Source organism: Cydia splendana, chromosome 6 (assembly GCF_910591565.1).
Source record: "Cydia splendana chromosome 6, ilCydSple1.2, whole genome shotgun sequence".
In the NCBI taxonomy this organism is placed as follows: domain Eukaryota; kingdom Metazoa; phylum Arthropoda; class Insecta; order Lepidoptera; family Tortricidae; genus Cydia; species Cydia splendana.
The window spans coordinates 17,753,358-17,772,847 of NC_085965.1; the positions used below are offsets into that span (position 1 = coordinate 17,753,358).

Sequence of the window (19,490 nt, forward strand, 5' to 3'; positions counted from 1 at the left end):
TCTAGACTGGTTTGGCGCGGATTACCACAGGGATCAGTCCTGAGCCCCTTACTGTACAATTTTTATACTCATGACCTGGAGCGGTCTATTTCTGGCTGCCAGGTACTCCAATATGCAGATGATCTTTTAATTTACTCCTCAAATAAAAGCCTAGTTTCTGCCAGTGAGTCTATCAACATGTCCCTTCAGTCTTTAAATAATTGGCTCTCTAATAATGGTCTGTCCCTGTCTCCTTCTAAATGCTGTGCAGTCGTTTATACTCGTAAAAGAGCCCTGCCTAATTTGAATGTTTCGATCAATGATTCTAATATTCCCTTCCGTCCCTCCTATAAATTTTTAGGAATTAATTTAGATTCTAAACTAACCGGGGACTTGCAATTTGAATATTTAGTTAAAAAATGTGAACGTGGACTTAACACTCTCAGATGCCTAGCGGGAGTTTGGTGGGGTTCCCATCCTACTTCCCTGAAATTAATTTATAATGCTACTGTTCGAAGCATATTAGATTATGGCTCCCATCTCTTGGTACCAGGGAATAAAGCTGGATTGAAAAAAATTGATCTAATCCAATCGAAAGCCCTAAGAATTATTTTGGGTGCAATGAGGTCTAGCCCAATCAAGGCCATACAGGTAGAGTGTGATGAGCCTCCCCTCGCTTTGCGCTGGCAATTCTTAGCGGATATTATTTCTTCCGATCGTTACTGTAAATCGTTACAGGAGGTCTTTGGAGCTTCTATATTAAACATCATTCAAACTTGAGCTTCTATATTAAAATTAAATGTGTCAAGCCAGTGTCGATTGGATATACACCCTCTACATACCAACAGTTACAATTCTCGTATCATCCTATCATTCACCGTTTATATGACCTTAAAGCAGTGTCTGCCCCTAATCGTCTTGACCAACCCTGTCTTGTGAATAGCCTAAGAAAGTTTCAATCTCTCAAAGATCCAGTTTACCATACCCGCCGACTACCTTTGTATGAATTTAACTACGCAATTATCATTTACCAGCCCCGCGTTATTCTAAGCTTTGACATTTGTCATGATGATCCTCATTCAGATGAGTACCTCCGCCAGATTCTTTCGCGCGAATGGCATGACTGGAACACTATATACTGTGATGCGTCTAAATTATCACCAACTGGCTGTGTGGGAGTTTTCCACTCTCAATATAACATAGTCCAAAAAATATAATGCCCTCCTGAAACGTCTGTATATACTGGAGAATGTATTGGCATATTGGAGAGTGTGAAGTTGATTATTATTTTCAAACTAAGGAAAGCTATCATCTTTTCGGATTCCCGTAGTTGTCTACAAGCACTATTATCTAACCCGTTTTCGTCCAAATTCCACAACCCAATTATCCTCCAAATTAAGGAGAATCTTCTAATTTGTAAAAAAAAGGGGTTTGAGGTTGCCTTGATCTAGGTTCCGGGGACTCAGGGGTCTCAGGGAATGAACGAGCTGATCGGGTTGCTAAGGAAGCTGTGGTATGCGGTGACAAAATGCCTTTCAGGAACTACTGTTTTGATTTAGTCCCCCTGGCTTCTAGTTGGCTTTTCCAAGCCTGGTCGGCCAAGTGCACTGCCGCTAATCGATCCCGAACCAAATCTTATTTCCTTGTACAACCTGATGTACCAAGAAAACCTTGGTTCTCTAGGTTTTTTATCCCAAAACAGTACTGTTCTCCTGTCCATCTGAAAAAAATCCCATAGTCGAGACTCCTCTCTGTGCGAATGTGGGCAGGAGGAAGGTGACTTAAATCACATTTTTCTTGCACGCCCTTTATATAATCATGATTATCTTTATGCGAATCTTTTTCACCTTAAAGTTTCCTTACCTATAGTTGAGTGTGCTCAGAGCATAAAAAGGTCAACCACGGCGTTGCATGAACAAGAGATTTCCTTTGGCAGGATTGGTCCTTAGGACCCAAGGATGTATTTAAGAAGTGGAGCCACCCAGATTTTTGATGCAGGTGGGGGGGTTTAAGCGTCGGCGACGTCTGATGTTAATAATTGTTTAAGTTTTAAGTTCTATGTCAAGTTTAGTATCATTTTCAAGTAAATCAAAGATGTAGACCTATGTCTACAATCTATATTCCATCTAAATCGGTTCAGCCGTTATTGATTCCCCATACAATCTTACACCTTCCTTTTCACTTTTAAGAGATTTTTTTTTAATAAAAACTATCCTATGTTCTTCCCGGGGACTCAAAATATCATACACATATATACAAGCCCTGGTAAGGGCATTTATTTGAATGATGATGATGATGATCACACAAATAAATACCCTTACCAGGATTCGAACCTGGGACCTCCTGCTTCATAGGCAGGGTCACTATCGACTAGGCTAGGAGGCCATTTCATTGATAGATTGATAGATCACAATTTGTAATAATAAAAAATAAAAATAAAATACTAAAACTAAATATTTTCGAAATTAATTTCTTGGAGTTAGATATGAGGATATTGGGTATTACTTGAGGTATATTTTGCAAAAAATAATTCAACGGTTTCGTATCTGGAGGAGCCCAAACTCGGTATGTTTTGAAAATTATTTTAATTTTAATTGAATGCAAGTGACGGAAATATAATAATGTGATATATTTTTAGAACCGGCTCAAGATGCCCTTTCATTTAATACCACACACGATAGGTTTCTGAACAATTTTTTTTATTTTTCCATACAAAAAAAAAGATGACGTCATAACTCCTTTCCGTTTGTTTTTTTTTTGGTGCTACGGGTCAAATTGATTCAAATGGCCTGAAGATTAATCGTGCCGATTTTCATACCTTTAACACCATTTGCAGCTGATTCCCGAATTTCAGGCTGTACCGCTATCACTACAAATCTTTCTGCCATTTTTTGCGGGGGGAAAGGTGCACACAGGCGCACTTCTCACACACTTACATACAAAATCCAATCTGTAATGACGACACAAGTACATAGAAAATGACACACGTCAAAGACAAATCTTGCAAACCTCGATCTCTGTTTGTGTACGGATGAGTCACAAGCAAGTCACAAGTGTCACAACACGCACACTAACACATTTTCGTAGATGTATTCTGAGAGATGAGAAGTCGGATTTGTCGCTCGACAGATCCGCAATTTGTACTGGGCGAGCAAAATCGATAAATCCAACAATTACATGAGACTAAAATACAGTGGCGTAGCTAGCATGGGTGGCACCCGGGGCGGAAATTATGGGTGTCACCCCAAAATTCAATCAAAATTGTAAAATATGTTTAATATTTTACAATTATAAAATTACGTTTAATATTCCATAGCTCACAATTTACTCCATCGCTTTCATTTTAGATTCCATGAACTCTCAATAGTCCACACCCTGGCGGGTGTTGCCTCTGCGCGCGTTCTATGACACGGGCAAGGACAGCATCCGCTCGGTGTAACCCACATTTCATAAGTGACATAAGGGTCTACATGTTGGCCTGGGCTCCGCGCACGCCTCCCAAAGGTCCGAGTCATCATTGTCCCGTGAAAGATATACAAATAATTTACGTTAAAAAAAAATTTAAAACTTTTTTTGCCAAGTGCGCGATTTCAAAGAGATTCTGTAAAATCCCATTTCACAATGAATTTCAAATAGTCCAGAGTCACCCAATTAGAAATAGTGACATAGCTTCTCAATTACAGAAATAATCACATAATTAAAAAAAACTTTCTGAATAAAAAAACCTACCAGCTTCGAGCAACACCGGCTTCCGACACATCGGAAGGGAGGGGCCCAAGCGATATCTCACCGTACAAATCTTTCTGCCATTTTTCGCGGGGGGAAAGGTGCACACAGTCGCACTTCTCACACACTTACATACAAAATCCAATCTGTAATGACGACACAAATACATAGAAAATGACACACGTCAAAGACAAATCTTGCAAACCTCGATCTCTTTTTGTGTACGGACGAGTGACAAGTGTCACAACACGCACACTAACACATTTTCGTTGAAGTATGTTATTGTATTCTGAGAGATGAGAAGTCGGATTTGTCGCTCGACCGATCCGCAATTTGTACTGAGCGAGCAAAATCGATAAATCCAACAATTACATGAGACTAAAATATAATATTTGTGTTTGAATGTAATTAAACGTAAGATATGTAAAAAAAAAATATTACATGTGAAATGTAACACTTTATTTTTGTAAATTTGATGTCCCCGACCTCTTTTTACAACAAAAAACCGAGCAAACAGGCATTTTTGTGCAGCAGTGTTCACGCGCGCGTCTGGACTCGGTCTAGTGAAAAATCCAAGTGCAACTAGTTTTATTACCCGCGCTAGATTAGATTGACGCGCTAATCTTGTACCTCGGCAGAGGGGAAATAGTGCGAATGCCGCCTCCCTTCCGTGTTGCTCGAAGCCTACGAGGCACCAACATATTATTGTTACATACCAGGAACCCCGAGAGATTTTAACCATGCATTTCTGAGGCCAAAATAAGGAAAAAATACTAAAAGAGTTTACGTCAATTTCGCCAAAATAAAATTGTTTTTCGATTTTTTGTACATAAAATGTAAATGCTATAATTTGTAAAACTGACACCCAAAAATAATTTTTACTTTTTTTGTCAATTACAGAAATAATCACAATTAAAAAAAAAAAACTTTCCAAATTTGCGAGACTTTCCACATGAGAATTTCTCGTTTTTCGATTTTTTGTACATAAAATGTAAATGCTATAATTTGTAAAACTGTCACCCAAAAATAATTTTAACTTTATTTTGTCAATTACAGAAATAATCACATAATTAAAAAAAAAACTTTCCAAAGTTGCGAAACTTTCCACATGAGAATTTCTCGGTAACTTCTGAGAATGTTCTCGAGAACGAGAATTTATTTATTTATCGTAGTTTAAACCATGAATATTCACGATAGTTTAGGTGTAGTATCCTTACCCCCAGAAAATTCCGACTTTTGGTCTACCGCTTCCGGTCAGAAAAATGTATGACGGCCCGGCCAAACGGTCAGACCTAGGTGGGGGGTGCTCGGCCAAATGTCATATTGACGCCGCCATGTTTTTTTTCAATATGGCCGACTTTTTTATTTTATTTTTTCAAGTTTGCACTAGCGCGCTGAAATTTTGGCCACGGAATCTCGGGATCCCCTAAATACTTTTCAAAAATTGTTTTTTGGAAAAATGCTACAATTGCGGGAAAACTGGCCACTTTTATTTTGTATGGCAACTTTTAAACGGTGCGTGATAGGTGGGGGGGGGGGGGGGGTGCTCGACCAAATGTCATAGAGGGCCCCGAGACAAAACAAACTGCATTAAAAAAAAATGGCCGACTTTTTTTTTAATTTTTTTCAAGTTGGTGCGAGCGCGCTGAGATTTGGCATGGCGGGAGATAGAGGCCTCTAGATTCCTATGTCAAAAAAAAGTTTTTTTGGAAAAAAACCAAGATGGCGGAACAATAATTTCCATGTTCTGAGAACATTCTCGAGAACGTTTCCGCTTTTTGGGAATGTTCTGCAATTTGTACATTGCTATGCTGGTGCTACTGGACTATGAAACTAGGCGAATTCCAAAACAGTTTATAGGATATTTTAGTCTTTAAATATGATCAGGAATATTCTGTCAAAATCTCTCGGGTTCCTCGTGGGCATGTTGTATATTATTTCCTTACTGGCGGTTGTGCAATCTGCCACAGTTTTACGATTTTTTATAGATGGCACTACTGATGTTCACGGTCGGGTGTCACCCCCCAAATGGGTGACACCCGGGGCGGGCCGCCCCCGCCGCCCCCCCCTAGCTACGCCACTGCTAAAATATAATAATTGTGTTTAAATGTAATTATACGTATGATCTGTAAAAAAAAATATTACATGTGAAATGTAACATCTTCTTTTTGTAAATTTGATGTCTCCGACCTCTTTTTACAACAAAAAACCGAGCAATTAGGCATTTTTTCTGCTGCTGTGTTCACGCGCGCGTCTGGACTCGGTCTAGTGAAAAATCCGAGCGCAACTAGTTTTATTACCCGCGCTAGATCAGTTGATCTTGTACCTAGGCAGAGGGGAAATAGTGCGAATGCCGCCTCCCTTCCGTGTTGCTCGAAGATACTTACCATTTTTGGAATCAGCAACTATTATTAATGGCTACAAATATAATGACCACCAAAAAATACTTTAGTACCCTAAATAAAAAAATCATGCTTACCAAAAAAAATTACTGAACACCAAAAATATAAGGCCTAAAATTACAAAAGTGCCACCATTTTAATTATGACTACACTTAAAATTGTATTCGAATACCAAATATATTGAATGATCACCAAAAATCATTAATGATCACCAAATCTTGAAGACCAAATTAATGCGATATTTTCACCTAATAAACCACTATGATTACCAAAAACTGTATACGTATTACCAAATAAAGTAAAATGATGCCAAAATTACTAGCCTCTCCCGCTCAACCCCCCGTACCCCGCACCGCATACCTACCTAACCTAACCTACTTTTCTAGTAGCATACTGAAATGCTACTAGAAAAGTAGGTTGGGTTAGGTTTGAACTGCTATCAGTTAAGTGGGTTAGGTTAGCACTGCGACCCGTACAGAATTAGGTTTGAACTGGGACCCTTACAGAAAAGAAATGCTACTAGAAAAGTGGGTTAGGTTAGGTTTGAACTGCGACCCTTACAGAAAAGAAATGCTACTAGAAAAGTGGGTTAGGTTAGGTTTGAACTGCGACCCATACAGAAACGAGATGCTACTAGAAAAGTGGGTTAGGTTAGGTTTGAACTGCGACCCTTACAGAAAAGAAATGCTACTAGAAAAGTGGGTTAGATTAGGTTTGAACTGCGACCCTTACAGAAAAGAAATGCTACTAGAAAGTGGGTTAGGTTAGGTTTGAACTGCGACCCATTCAGAAACGAGATGCTACTAGAAAAGTGGGTTAGGTTAGGTTTGAATTGCGACCCTTACAGAAAAGAAATGCTACTAGAAAAGTGGGTTAGGTTAGGTTTGAACTGCGACCCTTACAGAAAAGAAATGCTACTAGAAAGTGGGTTAGGTTAGGTTTGAACTGCGACCCATACGGAAACGAAATGCTACTAGAAAAGTAGGTTAGGTTAGGTTTGAACTGCGACCCTTGCAGAAAAAAAATGCTACTAGAAAAATGGGTTAGGTTAGGTTTGGACGGCGACTGTTACAGAAATAAAATGTTACTAGAAAAAGGTGACGAAGTGGATTAATTAATTTAATAGGATAACGATATATTAAATATTTGCACATTTTTAATTAAAATGTGGTTACAATTGTGGTCGTCATTTACTAGTTTTGGGTTTACAATGATTATTTTGGAGTCATTTGCTTTAATAAGATAGCTCGATTTAAAAATTTGGTTATAAAATTACATTATAATGGAGTTCTATTATTGGTGGTCATTTACTATTTTTGGGTTTACAATGATTATTTTGGTGTCATTTTCTTTAATAGGATAGCAAGATGTAAAAATTTGGTTATCATTTCGCATTAAAATGGGGTTTGAAATTTGGTTATCATTTACTATTTTTGGGTTAACAATGATGAGTTTGGTGTCATTTTCTTTAATAGGATAGTAAAATGTAATAAAATTGGTAATCATTTCACATTAAAATGGTGTTTTAATTTTTGTGATCATTTATTATTTTAGGGTGGTAAAATATATTTTTTTGGTATTAAATTTTAGTAAATCTGGTGATCAGTTAAATAGCAGCCATTATTAATTATCATCATATATATAAAATTCAAAAACCAGAACGGGATAAAAAACGAGGGAAGAAGCGAGATGGCGCCTTACAAATTTCTTAAAAAGTTTTTGACACGTTTCTCGAATACGACGCACGTATGATAAGAAAAACCTGTTCAAATCAATTATCTACATATGGGAATAGAACTAGAGCATAAAAACTATCGCTTCCGATGCGTATTTAATTTACAATAAGGAAAAGAAATTTTCATAACAATCTTCATTTTACGACATCGTCCATTTCTCGGCAACTCTCGGTTGCTTTCGTTTGGCGGTGCTACAGAACAGATTAGACCAAATAATCCGTAAGATAAAGTAAACTAAATTGTAAAATGTTTGTCATGTTGGTATACAGGTATTTCTGAGTTTTTTTACACGAAGTAAAATAAAAAGTGCTGTCAACCTCAACCTTAGTCTATAGAGCCCATACGAGTGATTTATGTCATATATGACTTATCATTCTTATCAATCAAAGTAATTAGTAATTACTATATTATTATTATCAATTGGCTGCTATTTAACTGATCACCAGATTTAGTAAAATTTAATACCAAAAAAATCTATTTTACCACCCTAAAATAATGAATGATCACCAAAATTATAACACCATTTTAATGTGAAATGATTACCAATTTTATTACACTTTACTATCCTTTTAAAGGAAATGACACCAAACTAATCATTATTAACCCAAAAATACTAAATGATTACCAAATTTCAAACCCCATTTTAATGTGAAATGATAACCAAATTTTTACATCTTGCTATCCTATTAAAGAAAATGACACCAAAATAATCATTGTAAACCCAAAAATAGTAAATGACCACCAAAATTAGAACTCCATTTTAATGTAAAATTATAACCAAATTTTTAAATCTTGATATCATATTAAAGCAAATGACTCCAAAATATTCATTGTACACCCAAAAATAGTAAATGACCACCACAATTGTAACCAAATTTTAATTAAAAATGTGCAAATATTTAATATAATTATCGTTATCCTATTAAATTAATTAATCCACTTCGTCACCTTTTTCTAGTAGAATTTTATTTTTGTTACAGTCGCAGTTCTAACCTAACCTAACCCACTTTTCTAGTAGCATTTCGTTTCTGTAAGGGTCGCAGTTCAAACCTAACCTAACCTAACCCACTTTTCTAGTAGCATTTCTTTTCTGCAAGGGTCGCAGTTCAAACCTAACCTAACCCACTTTTCTAGTAGCTTTTCGTTTCTGTATGGGTCGCAGTTCAAACCTAACCTAACCCACTTTTCTTATAGCATTTTTTTTCTGTAAGGGTCGCAGTTCAAACCTAACCTAACCCACTTTTCTAGTAGCATTTCTTTTCTGTAAGGGTCGCAGTTCAAACCTAACCTAACCCACTTTTCTAGTAGCATTTCTTTTCTGTAAGGGTCGCAGTTCAAACCTAACCTAACCCATTTTTCTAGTAGCATTTGGTTTCTGTAAGGGTCGCAGTTCAAACCTAACCTAACCCACTTTTCTGATAGCAGTTTGGTTCTGTATGGGGCGCAGTTCAAACCTAACCTAACCCATTATCAAACTGCACAACGGGACTTAATCGCGTATTTAAGTTTTAAGATTTACCTCCGACGTTTCGAGGACGGCGTTGTCCCCGTGGTCTCGGAGAAGACTGGCTCAAGTTGACATCAACATCTTCTAGCCGCGCGAGTTTTTCGAACTACCCGCACTTGGTCTTGTTTATCAGTTTGAACGTTTTGCGCACTAGGGATGTCACTCTGTCGACACACAACACTAACGATATTCGATATTTGTTGTGCAGTTTGATAATGTTTAATAATCGTGAAAGTTTAAATCAGTGTTAACCTAACCCACTTTTCTAGTAGCATTTCGTTTCTAGAAGAATGATTATTTTGGAGTCATTTGCTTTAATAGGATAGTCAACCTAACCCACTTTTCTAGTAGCTTCGTTTCTGTATGGGTCGCAGTTCAAACCTAACCTAACCCACTTTACTAGTAGCATTTCGTATCTGTATGGGTAGCAGTTGAAACTTAACCTAGCCCACTTTTTTAGTAGCATTTCGGTTCTGTGAGGATCGTAGTTCTAACCTAACCTAACCCACTTTTATAGTAGCATTCGTTTCTGTAAAGGTCGCAGTTCAAACCTAACCTGACCTACTTTTCTAGTACCATTTCGTTTCTGTAAGGGTCGCAGTGCTAACCTAACCCACTTAACTGATAGCAGTTTGACTTACTTTTCTAGTAGCATAACGAAATGCTACTAGAAAAGTAGATTAGGTAAGGTAGGTATGCGGTGCGGGGTACGGGGGGTTGAGCGGGAGGGGCTAGTAATTATGGCATCAGTTTATTTGGTAATATGTATACATTTTTTGGTAATCATAGTGGTTTATTTAGGTGAAAATATCGCATTAATTTGGTCTTCAAGATTTGGTGATCATTAATGATTTTTGGTGATCATTCAATATATTTGGTATTTGAATACAATTTGAAGTGCAGTCGTAATTAAAATGGTGGTACTTTTGTATTTTTAGGTCTTATTTTTTTGGTGTTCAGTAATTTTTTTTGGTAAGCATGATTTTTAGGGTTCCGTACCCAAAGTGTAAAACGGGACCCTATTACTAAGACTTCGCTGTCCGTCCGTCCGTCCGTCTGTCACCAGGCTGTATCTCACGAACCGTGATAGCTAGACAGTTGAAATTTTCACAGATGATGTATTTCTGTTGCCGCTATAACAACAAATACTAAAAACAGAATAAAATAAAGATTTAAATGGGGCTCCCATACAACAAACGTGATTTTTGACCAAAGTTAAGCAACGTCGGGAGTGGTCAGTACTTGGATGGGTGACCGTTTTTTTTTTGCTTTTTTTTGTTTTTTTTTTTTGCATTATGGTACGGAACCCTTCGTGCGCGAGTCCGACTCGGACTTGCCCGGTTTTATTTTATTTAGGGTACCAAAGTATTTTTTGGTGGTCATTATATTTGTAGCCTTATCAATTTGTATTTTGTTGTTTTAAATTTATTTTTGAGTTATATTATTCAGATTGACTTTCACGGCTTCGGCAAACATGGCATCGTCCGGGGAACGGGCTAAGAATGCTGAGATGGGCCAAAAATACAAAGTTGATAGTAAGTTATGTAGGTAGATTAAAGTGCATGTTCAGATATTATTGAGCGACCTGATAAAAATAAGCAAATGTACAGTCAGCAGTCAGCCAAATATCGTAATATAATTTTGTTGCCATAGAAATAAGGATGTGGTCCGATATAGTGGCGAAATATTGAGAGACAAAAGCGGCTAAATTCAGTGGTGGCTCGGACACTTAGAGAGAATGCGAGAGGATCGTGCCGTGAAGAGAGCGCAGGTACTTGGGACAACAAAATGGGAGACGCCCGAGTGGACGTCCTAGGTACCGCTGAAACGACGTAGTTGCTCAAGACCTGCTCAACCTCGGCCATGGCGACTGGCGAGAGCTATCGCAAGACCGAGAGGACTAGACTACCTATGTTTGTATGAAAAGGCGATTTAAGGGCGGTGGTCGTCCATATTCGTCTTAAGGCGAAAATTAATCTAATGAACGTTTTTGCAACTAGGCTTATAAGAAAAAATTATAATTTTATCTTGAAACAAGTTTTAAATAAATACGTGTAGATGAAAAAATACAATCTTGCCTTTTATCAAATCACATCATTTTTTGACAAATTTGCGAATTGAGTTATCCAAATATTAACGGCTACAAATAAGAAATCCCTATCACAGTTTTAAACCATGGCAGGGTTGAATACATAATAATGTCGGTATTTAACTAAACATAAGACGAACTCTTTATTTCATTTACGCGAGCGGAGCTGCGGGCCCGTCTAGTCTCATTATAAGTTCTAAATTTTCGATTTAATACATATCGACATGACACTTGCTACTGTAGTAAACGCCATTATTTAAACGAAAAAAAAATCCTATGTGAAGTTGCTGTCAAGTTTCTAAATTAAAAAGTTTCTGAAAATTATTGTAAATTATTTGAAATACTTATACGTGAAATTGATTATTATGGCCAATAAAGAGACTACAGATGCCTTGCAATCTAAGCACATGACTTTCTCAAACTCGGAAGTGCCTGTCATCGGATGCTTTATAGACTATTTGGACATCGGCTATAACTACTTATACAACAGATCGCTTCGAGGCGCGAAATTGCGGCCCAGCGGCGCAAGACCCACCCTATCACCCGCTTTCCTAGCTTCCGTCTGTCTATTGCTTGGATTCATTGCCAATGTGAAGCTAGAAGCAGTTAAGCTTGACGAAACCCCGCTCAACTACGATTTGCATTTCATGCTGATGAGCAAAGAAAATAACCTTTATATTTGTGACATCGATACGTCTCGTGAGTCTACATTTATTATCAGAAACATTTAGGTACAATTAGCAGCAGAAGTTGCTAAGCGCGCGAGGTCCTCAAAATGATCTTGACGCGACTTATTTGTTAAGAGAATAAGAGCGTGTCATGGCAATTTTGAACACCTCGCCCGCTTAACAACTTCTGCAGCTGACTCTACCTGTCAGCCCCGAAACCCCCCGCAACCCCGAAATCGCGAAAAAATATTTGGCTGTTTCATACATTTTGGCTGGTCCATTTTCTATGGGAGGGTAATTTTTTTTTTGCGATTTCGGGATTGGTCCCATAGTAAAAGTTGCTCAGTATAATCCCAAAACCTCCCTGGTAACGGGAATGCACTTATTTTTTGGCCACCGTATATAGTTACAACGCCAATAGTGGCTCAGGGACCAAATTGGTCTTCGCATTATAAATCGTACGTAGGTATAGATTTGTAGCGTACACACGCAAGTGCTTTTAAATTTGAGTTTTAGTTTAGTTAGTTTTAGTTTGAGTTGAAAGTTTATTCTTAGCTAGCGCAAAGAGTGATATGGTTCGCTTACACATAGGTACTGATTCTTTTATGTTTATAAACCTACTGTGCTTTCAGGTGTTATGTGGTGTATTGAAGCTTCTGACTGCGCTGCATTGCTCATCAGCTGTTTACTTATCTGGAATTCTTCAAATGTGGTAAGTAAAGTCTACCTCTCTTTGACGGATAAAGGAAACAACCGTTAAGTGTAATATTTGGAATTTTTTATAATTAGACTTTAACGACAGCTTTACCAGTATTCTCACCGGCCAACATTCCTACAAATGCATCATAGATCTTGTCGAAGCCCTCGGTAACGTGCTCTCTGGTCTTCAGTTGACCAGATTTCGCCCACTTTGTCAGGTCAGCGAACGCCTCGGGCCAACGCGAAAGCCATCGCGAAACGATGAAGCCTTCGATTTTCAACTGTTTCATCACTATACTCGGCTGAATTATAGAGGCTTTCGGTGGATTCAGCATATCGTTGTATGCACTTATACTTCCGCAGACGGCAACTCTTCCAAAGAGGTTCATTTGAGAAATGATCTGGCTACTTATTTCACCTCCAACGTTATCAAAATAGCAGTCTACTCCTTTAGGCGCTGCTTCCTTCAGATCTTTCAGGACGTCCACAGTTTTATAATTGAAAGCTTTATCAAAACCCAACTCCTTCTCGAGCCATTCCACCTTGTCGTCGGAACCAGCGAAGCCGATGACTGTACAGCCTTTGATCTTGGCGATTTGTCCAACGATGGACCCAACTGCCCCAGCAGCACCAGTTACCACCACCGTCTCGCCTGCTTTCGGCTGACATAATTCCAGGAACCCGAAGTACGCAGTCGCTCCCGGCATACCAATGGCTCCGATCCCCAGAGAATTGGACAGGCCCTTCAAATCGGGAAGCTTGTAAACAGCGCTTAAGCCTAAAGTCGCGCCACCTTCGCTTGTGTTAACGACGCTGTGGTCACACCAGCCTTGGTGACAGACGACTCTAGAGCCTTCTGGATATCTAGGGTCTTTGGATTCCAATACTAAACTAACTTGGTATCCGAATTGGTCGTAGGGTACGGGGTAGCGGGAGTTGTAGGCGCGCTGGTAGGGATCAACACTGATCCATTCGGTTTTGATCAGGATCTCCCCATTCTTGATTGGGGGTAGTTCGGTTTCCACGATTTCGAAGTCATCCCGCTTGGGGACGCCCTGGAACTGTTTCTTCACGACATATTTCCTTTGCTTCACCATTTTAGACCGTTGCCGTTCACTCGCGTTATCCAAACTGACGTGATATAACTTGCACTCAGATATAAATATGATACGTTTTATCTACATTAGATTAGGTTCTTATCTAATCATCAAAATTTAATCTGCCTCTTCATAGTTTTTGTCATATAATTTATTTATTTGTGCCACATATTTAATCCAATATTTCTCAGAATCCTGGGTTATAAAACTTATAAACTTAACAATTGAATTTAAGGTATAAAGCGCATAAAATTCAATAAATACAATATTCGCAAGAAATAAATACTGAATACTAAGGGTCATTTTCTGAACGCATTTTTTTTTGTGTCCGAGATGAAAATCGGAAGGTAGCATCAGATAATACGTACCATATTTTTTTTCATAAAAAAGTCACACTTCCACACCGCGGTCAACATTAATTCACTGATTAATTTGTTTTTAGGGTACACTTAAAAATACTTAAAGCCTCAAATTACTACTCCCGTGCCCTGTCCGGAATCTGTTTTTGGGTATAATTAAAATTCCTACTAAAAACTGTACATTAGTATCACTTGTTGAATATGAAATACTTAAACTATGTAGATGATATTTACTATCACTAAGCATATAAAACATTAACTTCTTTGTGGTAAATAACTCGTGATTGATGATTAAATTTTGTCCGAGCTCGAGAGTATTTTTTTGTTGAAAAATTTCAAAGCCAATCAACATCGCGCGAGAAGCCTTGACTTGTACTGCACTTCCCTTTTCTTGTTCTGTCATGTATCGTCTAATAGATAATATAGGTAAGTACGATTTTGACAAGCCACTGAAGTTTCTAGAAATTTACGACAGAATAATGAAAACGGGTAGGGCGACAATTTTTATGTACTTAATTTCCATGGCCACAATAATAATTTCTGTGGCCGCAATAATGTATATAATTTAAACATCTTTTCGTTAACGAGCACTATAGTTCGTTTTTTTTAGCATTAGAAATAACTTGAAAGAATGTAAGCGATCTTGACGACCGGTCTGGCCTAGTGGGTAGTGACCCTGCCTATGAAGCCGATGGTCCCGGGTTCGAATCCTGGTAAGGGCATTTATTTGTATGATGATACAGATATTTGTTCCTGAGTCATGGTTGTTTTCTATGTATTTAAGTATTTATATATTATATATATCGTTGTCTGAGTACCCACAACACAAGCCTTCTTGAGCTTACCGTGGGGCTTAGTCAATTTGTGTAAGAATGTCCCTATAATATTTATTTATTATTTATTTATTTATTTGACATGTCTTTTAATTGAAAAACGCTTTTTAAAATCAGTAACTATTACTTATGAAAGCAGAAGAATATAAATGATCGTATTAGATTCATAATTGTTACATATTTGCCGTAACTTATTTTTAAAATGTGTTTTTCAATTAAAAGACACATCAAGATTGTTTACCTTATTTCTAATGCTAAAAAAAAACGAACTATAGTGTGACATAGCCCATTTCTATCTTAATATTGAGGACAACATAGAATTTCTGTAATATGCGAATTCGATTTTAAACGATTTTATTTCTTACGAAATCTAATTCCCATGCCTCGTTTTCTAGGCACGGTAATTAAATAAAAATAAATAAAATATCTTTATTTCAGAATATTAAAAAACTCCATACAATATTGTTAGTATCATATCATTACAGCTACATGTTAGTAAGTACATTAAAATTAATCATTAACATTATACATATATGTAAATAATTGACACAATGTTTTGACAATTGACAATGAGATCAAGATTTATAAATAAATTAAAATTAATTGAAATCATGAATATATAATAAATAAGTAAAATTAGAAATCATCATTTATTTTAATTATTAAACGCTATTACTATGGACGTTGTACGGATAGTACATCTGAGTTGATATGATTCTTGATGGTAGATTGCAATCTTGATGGAAACACTGATTTCGGTATATTTATTTATTGATAACCAAGGTATACGAGTACTAGCTAGGAGCACGTATAAACGTAAATTAATTCATAAATCGATGTATGGCGTAATCGCAAATACAGCAATTATTATAAAGTCATTATATTTAATGCTGACGCGAGAAATGTGCGATGCTTGCATTGTACATATTCCCGGCCAGGAGATGAGAAGCGGTCGTAGACCGACCTCGATGTCATCCACATCGCGCAGCTCCATTCCATCAGCGACCGAGCACAACCACAGCGGACAACCCCCTGAGAGACAAGATCATCGCGTCGCGGCAACTGCGCTCAACTCTACAAAAACTCTACAAATATGTTTAGGGGATTTACTTCTATCAAATTCAGTTTCAAATTATTTCACTACATCAATCAGTTTTATATAAAAATATCTCAGCATCTCTTATCAACTTCTCATCTTCTGGCCGGGAATATGTACAATGCAAGCATCGCACATTTCTCGCGTCAGCATTAAATACAATGACTTTATAATAATTGCTGTATTTGCGATTACGCCATACATCGATTTATGAATTAGTTTACGTTTATACGTGCTCCTAGCTAGTACTCATATACCTTGGTTATCAATAAATAAATATACCGAAATCAGTGTTTCCATCAAGATTGCAATCTACCATCAAGAATCATATCAACTCAGATGTACTATCCGTACATCTTATGGTCCTTCGAAACTATCAGTGACTGTGACAGTGATTTCGTCCAAACGGCCTCCCACAAGCGGGTCTCACCGTGCGGATTGAACAGGCGCTGTGACTCATCCAGAGCCTGACTATATTCATTGTCATAGGAGAACAGCATCAGTTCATCATCGAAGATATCAAGATTATCAAGAAACGTCTACAATCAAGCCAAGTAAGAGGAATCTCGAACTTGAAAAATCATCATTATCAGTGCTGCAGCAATTATCATCAATTTTAAATCAAGAATTCAATATCATTATCAAACATCAAAAATCAGTGGCCACAGTATTGTCAATAATTTGTTGATTAATACTTATTATCAATATCTACACCTATCCATCAATAAATCAAAAATCAAGATGAGTTTAGAAAAGGAAATGGAAGCGATTCGCAACGATCAAAATCAGCTCATGGCCAATATGAACAGGCAATTTGAGAACTACAAAAAAGATGGTCCAAGCCGCCGAACTGAGTCTAACATCAATAACAAGTTGACCGTCCTCGACGGATTCTGGCAAGAGTTTCAAAGCAATCATGCAAGGTTGGTAGCATTCAAGAACGAGGAATGCACCTATTTTGCTGAAAAGACTTACAACAAAACCAAAACCTTCTACGAATCAGCTCGGTCTGTATTGCTAGATCATTTGGATACAGCTAAAAGGGCTCCTTTATCACCGAGACCTAGGGCAATCTCACCGAAACCAGCGGAACGTTCAACACACCCTTCGTCACCAATGCCCAATTGGGCCGAAGAAAAGTCAAAAATTGAAGAAATGCATCCTGGGCCATCAAATCACCAGAGCCGCGACGTCCCTCAAGACAATCAATCTGAGAATCAGGATAAGACGGCTACCCGGGCTCCAGTCAATCCAGGGTTCGCAATTCCACCTATTTTCAATTTCACCGAAAAACCAAGCGTCGATGTTGCCAAGTTGTCAGAGAAGATGAGAAAACAACAGAGCAACTTCAAGGCCTTCGCGCGTACTTTACATTACAGAGACCTCTCCACCGTTAATGAAAAGTGGGAATTAGAAGATTTACTCAAATCAGTCCAGTCTCGTTGGACAACCATTGACACGCTTCACTGGGACATCGACAGTGAACTTTTCGAAGACGACGAAACCTACAATCAAACGTTCTACAAATATGAGAGGAAATTCCAAGACATCAAAAAATCTATCAATTCAAAAATATGGTCTATGGCTCACCGTGAGAAATCAACCCCCGTTATGGACATACCGCCGTTTAGTGGGAAATACCAATAGTGGGTTTCATTCAAGGATCTATTTAATGAAGCCATACATCATAATCGCTCCATGTCCAACGCACAAAAGATGCAATTTTTGAAAAATAAGGTCAGAGGTGAAGCCGAAAAACTTATTCAACATCTCAACATCAGCTCAGAAAATTATGAAACCTGCTGGGAAATCTTAAACCACAGGTACAACAACACGAAACTGATTTTCACCGCCCACTGCAATAACCTGCTGTCGCTATCAACAATGCAACAACAATCATATCAACAAATCAAGCGTCTACATAACACCACCAACGAGTGCTTAAATGCCATCAGGAACCTCGGCGTGGACACCTCGTCATGGGATCCGCTTATCGTTCATATTTTATCACAAAAGTTGGACGCGGAAAATCATACGGAGTACGTCGAATCATTAAAGAACCCACGTGACTTGCCGACCTTAATGGAATTTCTAGATTTCCTAGAAATGAAGTTTACATCATTTGAAGCCAGCCGCCGCAAGTTGGACACACCAAAAACATCCCAACAATCAGAAGCATCAAGAAAACCTTATTACAAACCATTGGTAGGCATAAAAGATTCATCATTATCACAAAATAAATCAAACGATGTTAAATCAAGTTATTATCAAAGAAAACATTGCACAGTTTGTAATAAGAATCATGGCATATTTAATTGCGAAACATTTCAAAGTGCAAAGCCAGAACGCAAACGAATCATTATTGCAAGTTTGAATTTATGCAAAAATTGCCTTTACAATCACTACGATAAGGAATGTTTTTCAACAAGTCGATGCCGCACATGCCAAGAAAGACATAATACACTCGTGCATGATGCCTACAGTCAGAAACAAGATACTTCCGATCTACTTAGTAAACGGAAAACTGTTGCAACTATTACGCAAGAATGTAATAAAAATATAGAAGTTTTATTACCTACCGTCCTCATCAAAGCAAGGGCAGTAAATGGAACTTATCACGTTCTGAGAGCATTTATTGATCCTGGAGCCCAGATGTCATTGATCACGGAGGCTGCGGCTCAACTTCTACAGATACCCCGAGAAAGCTGTAACGACACTATGTATGGCCTCGGCATTAGTGGAAACACCTGCAACGGTGTTATAAACGTCACCATGTCATCAATGCATTGTGACTTTCAATTTGACGGCGAGTTATTTATCATGAATAAACTCACTCTTCCCCTACCGAATCAAACCTTCATCAAACCCGATCTGTCGTACTTAAGAGGACTTCCACTGGCAGACCCGGATTACAACATCAGCCGCCCTATCGATATAATCTTGGGAACAGAAATCTACGCTAAATTCGTCCAAAATGGAACCATAATAGAAGGCGATGACCTCCCTGTAGCTCAGAAAACGAAACTTGGGTACATCATAAACGGAAAGGTCCCATTGCCATCGTATCAATGCTGCACCGTCGTCAACAACATGAATGATATCTCGCGCTTTTGGACCATAGAAGACATCAATGAAGCACCAAGTTTGTCATCAGAAGATCAACATTGTATAAACTTCTACCGCGAAATTACATTTCGACAAGAAGACGGAAGATACGTCGTTCGATTGCCGTTGAAGCCAGAGAAGGAAAATGCTCTAGGACGCTCTAAGAACATTGCCATAGCACAGTTCAGGCAACT

The 19,490-nt window shown here is 38.0% G+C and overlaps 2 protein-coding genes and 1 long non-coding RNA gene across 3 annotated transcripts in view; 2 read left to right on the forward strand and 1 right to left on the reverse strand.

Moving 5' to 3' along the window:
- The window catches only part of LOC134791805 (uncharacterized), a 470,284-nt gene that overhangs the window by 76,861 nt on the left and 373,933 nt on the right, over window positions 1–19,490 (forward strand). The gene's annotated exons all lie outside the window — the stretch shown is intronic.
- LOC134791747 (uncharacterized) overlaps window positions 11,711–19,490 on the forward strand; it is a 53,967-nt gene continuing 46,187 nt past the window's right edge. The window contains exons 1-2 of the mRNA XM_063762889.1: window positions 11,711–12,138; window positions 12,740–12,819. Coding sequence (XP_063618959.1) covers window positions 11,805–12,138; window positions 12,740–12,819 — 414 coding nt within the window. The 5' untranslated portion in view covers window positions 11,711–11,804. The remainder of the gene's footprint in view (window positions 12,139–12,739; window positions 12,820–19,490) is intronic.
- On the reverse strand, window positions 12,864–13,973 carry LOC134791899 (prostaglandin reductase 1-like). Its single transcript, XM_063763020.1, has one exon. It carries the CDS (start codon window positions 13,901–13,903, stop codon window positions 12,893–12,895), a length of 1,011 nt encoding a protein of 336 aa, XP_063619090.1. The 5' UTR covers window positions 13,904–13,973; the 3' UTR covers window positions 12,864–12,892.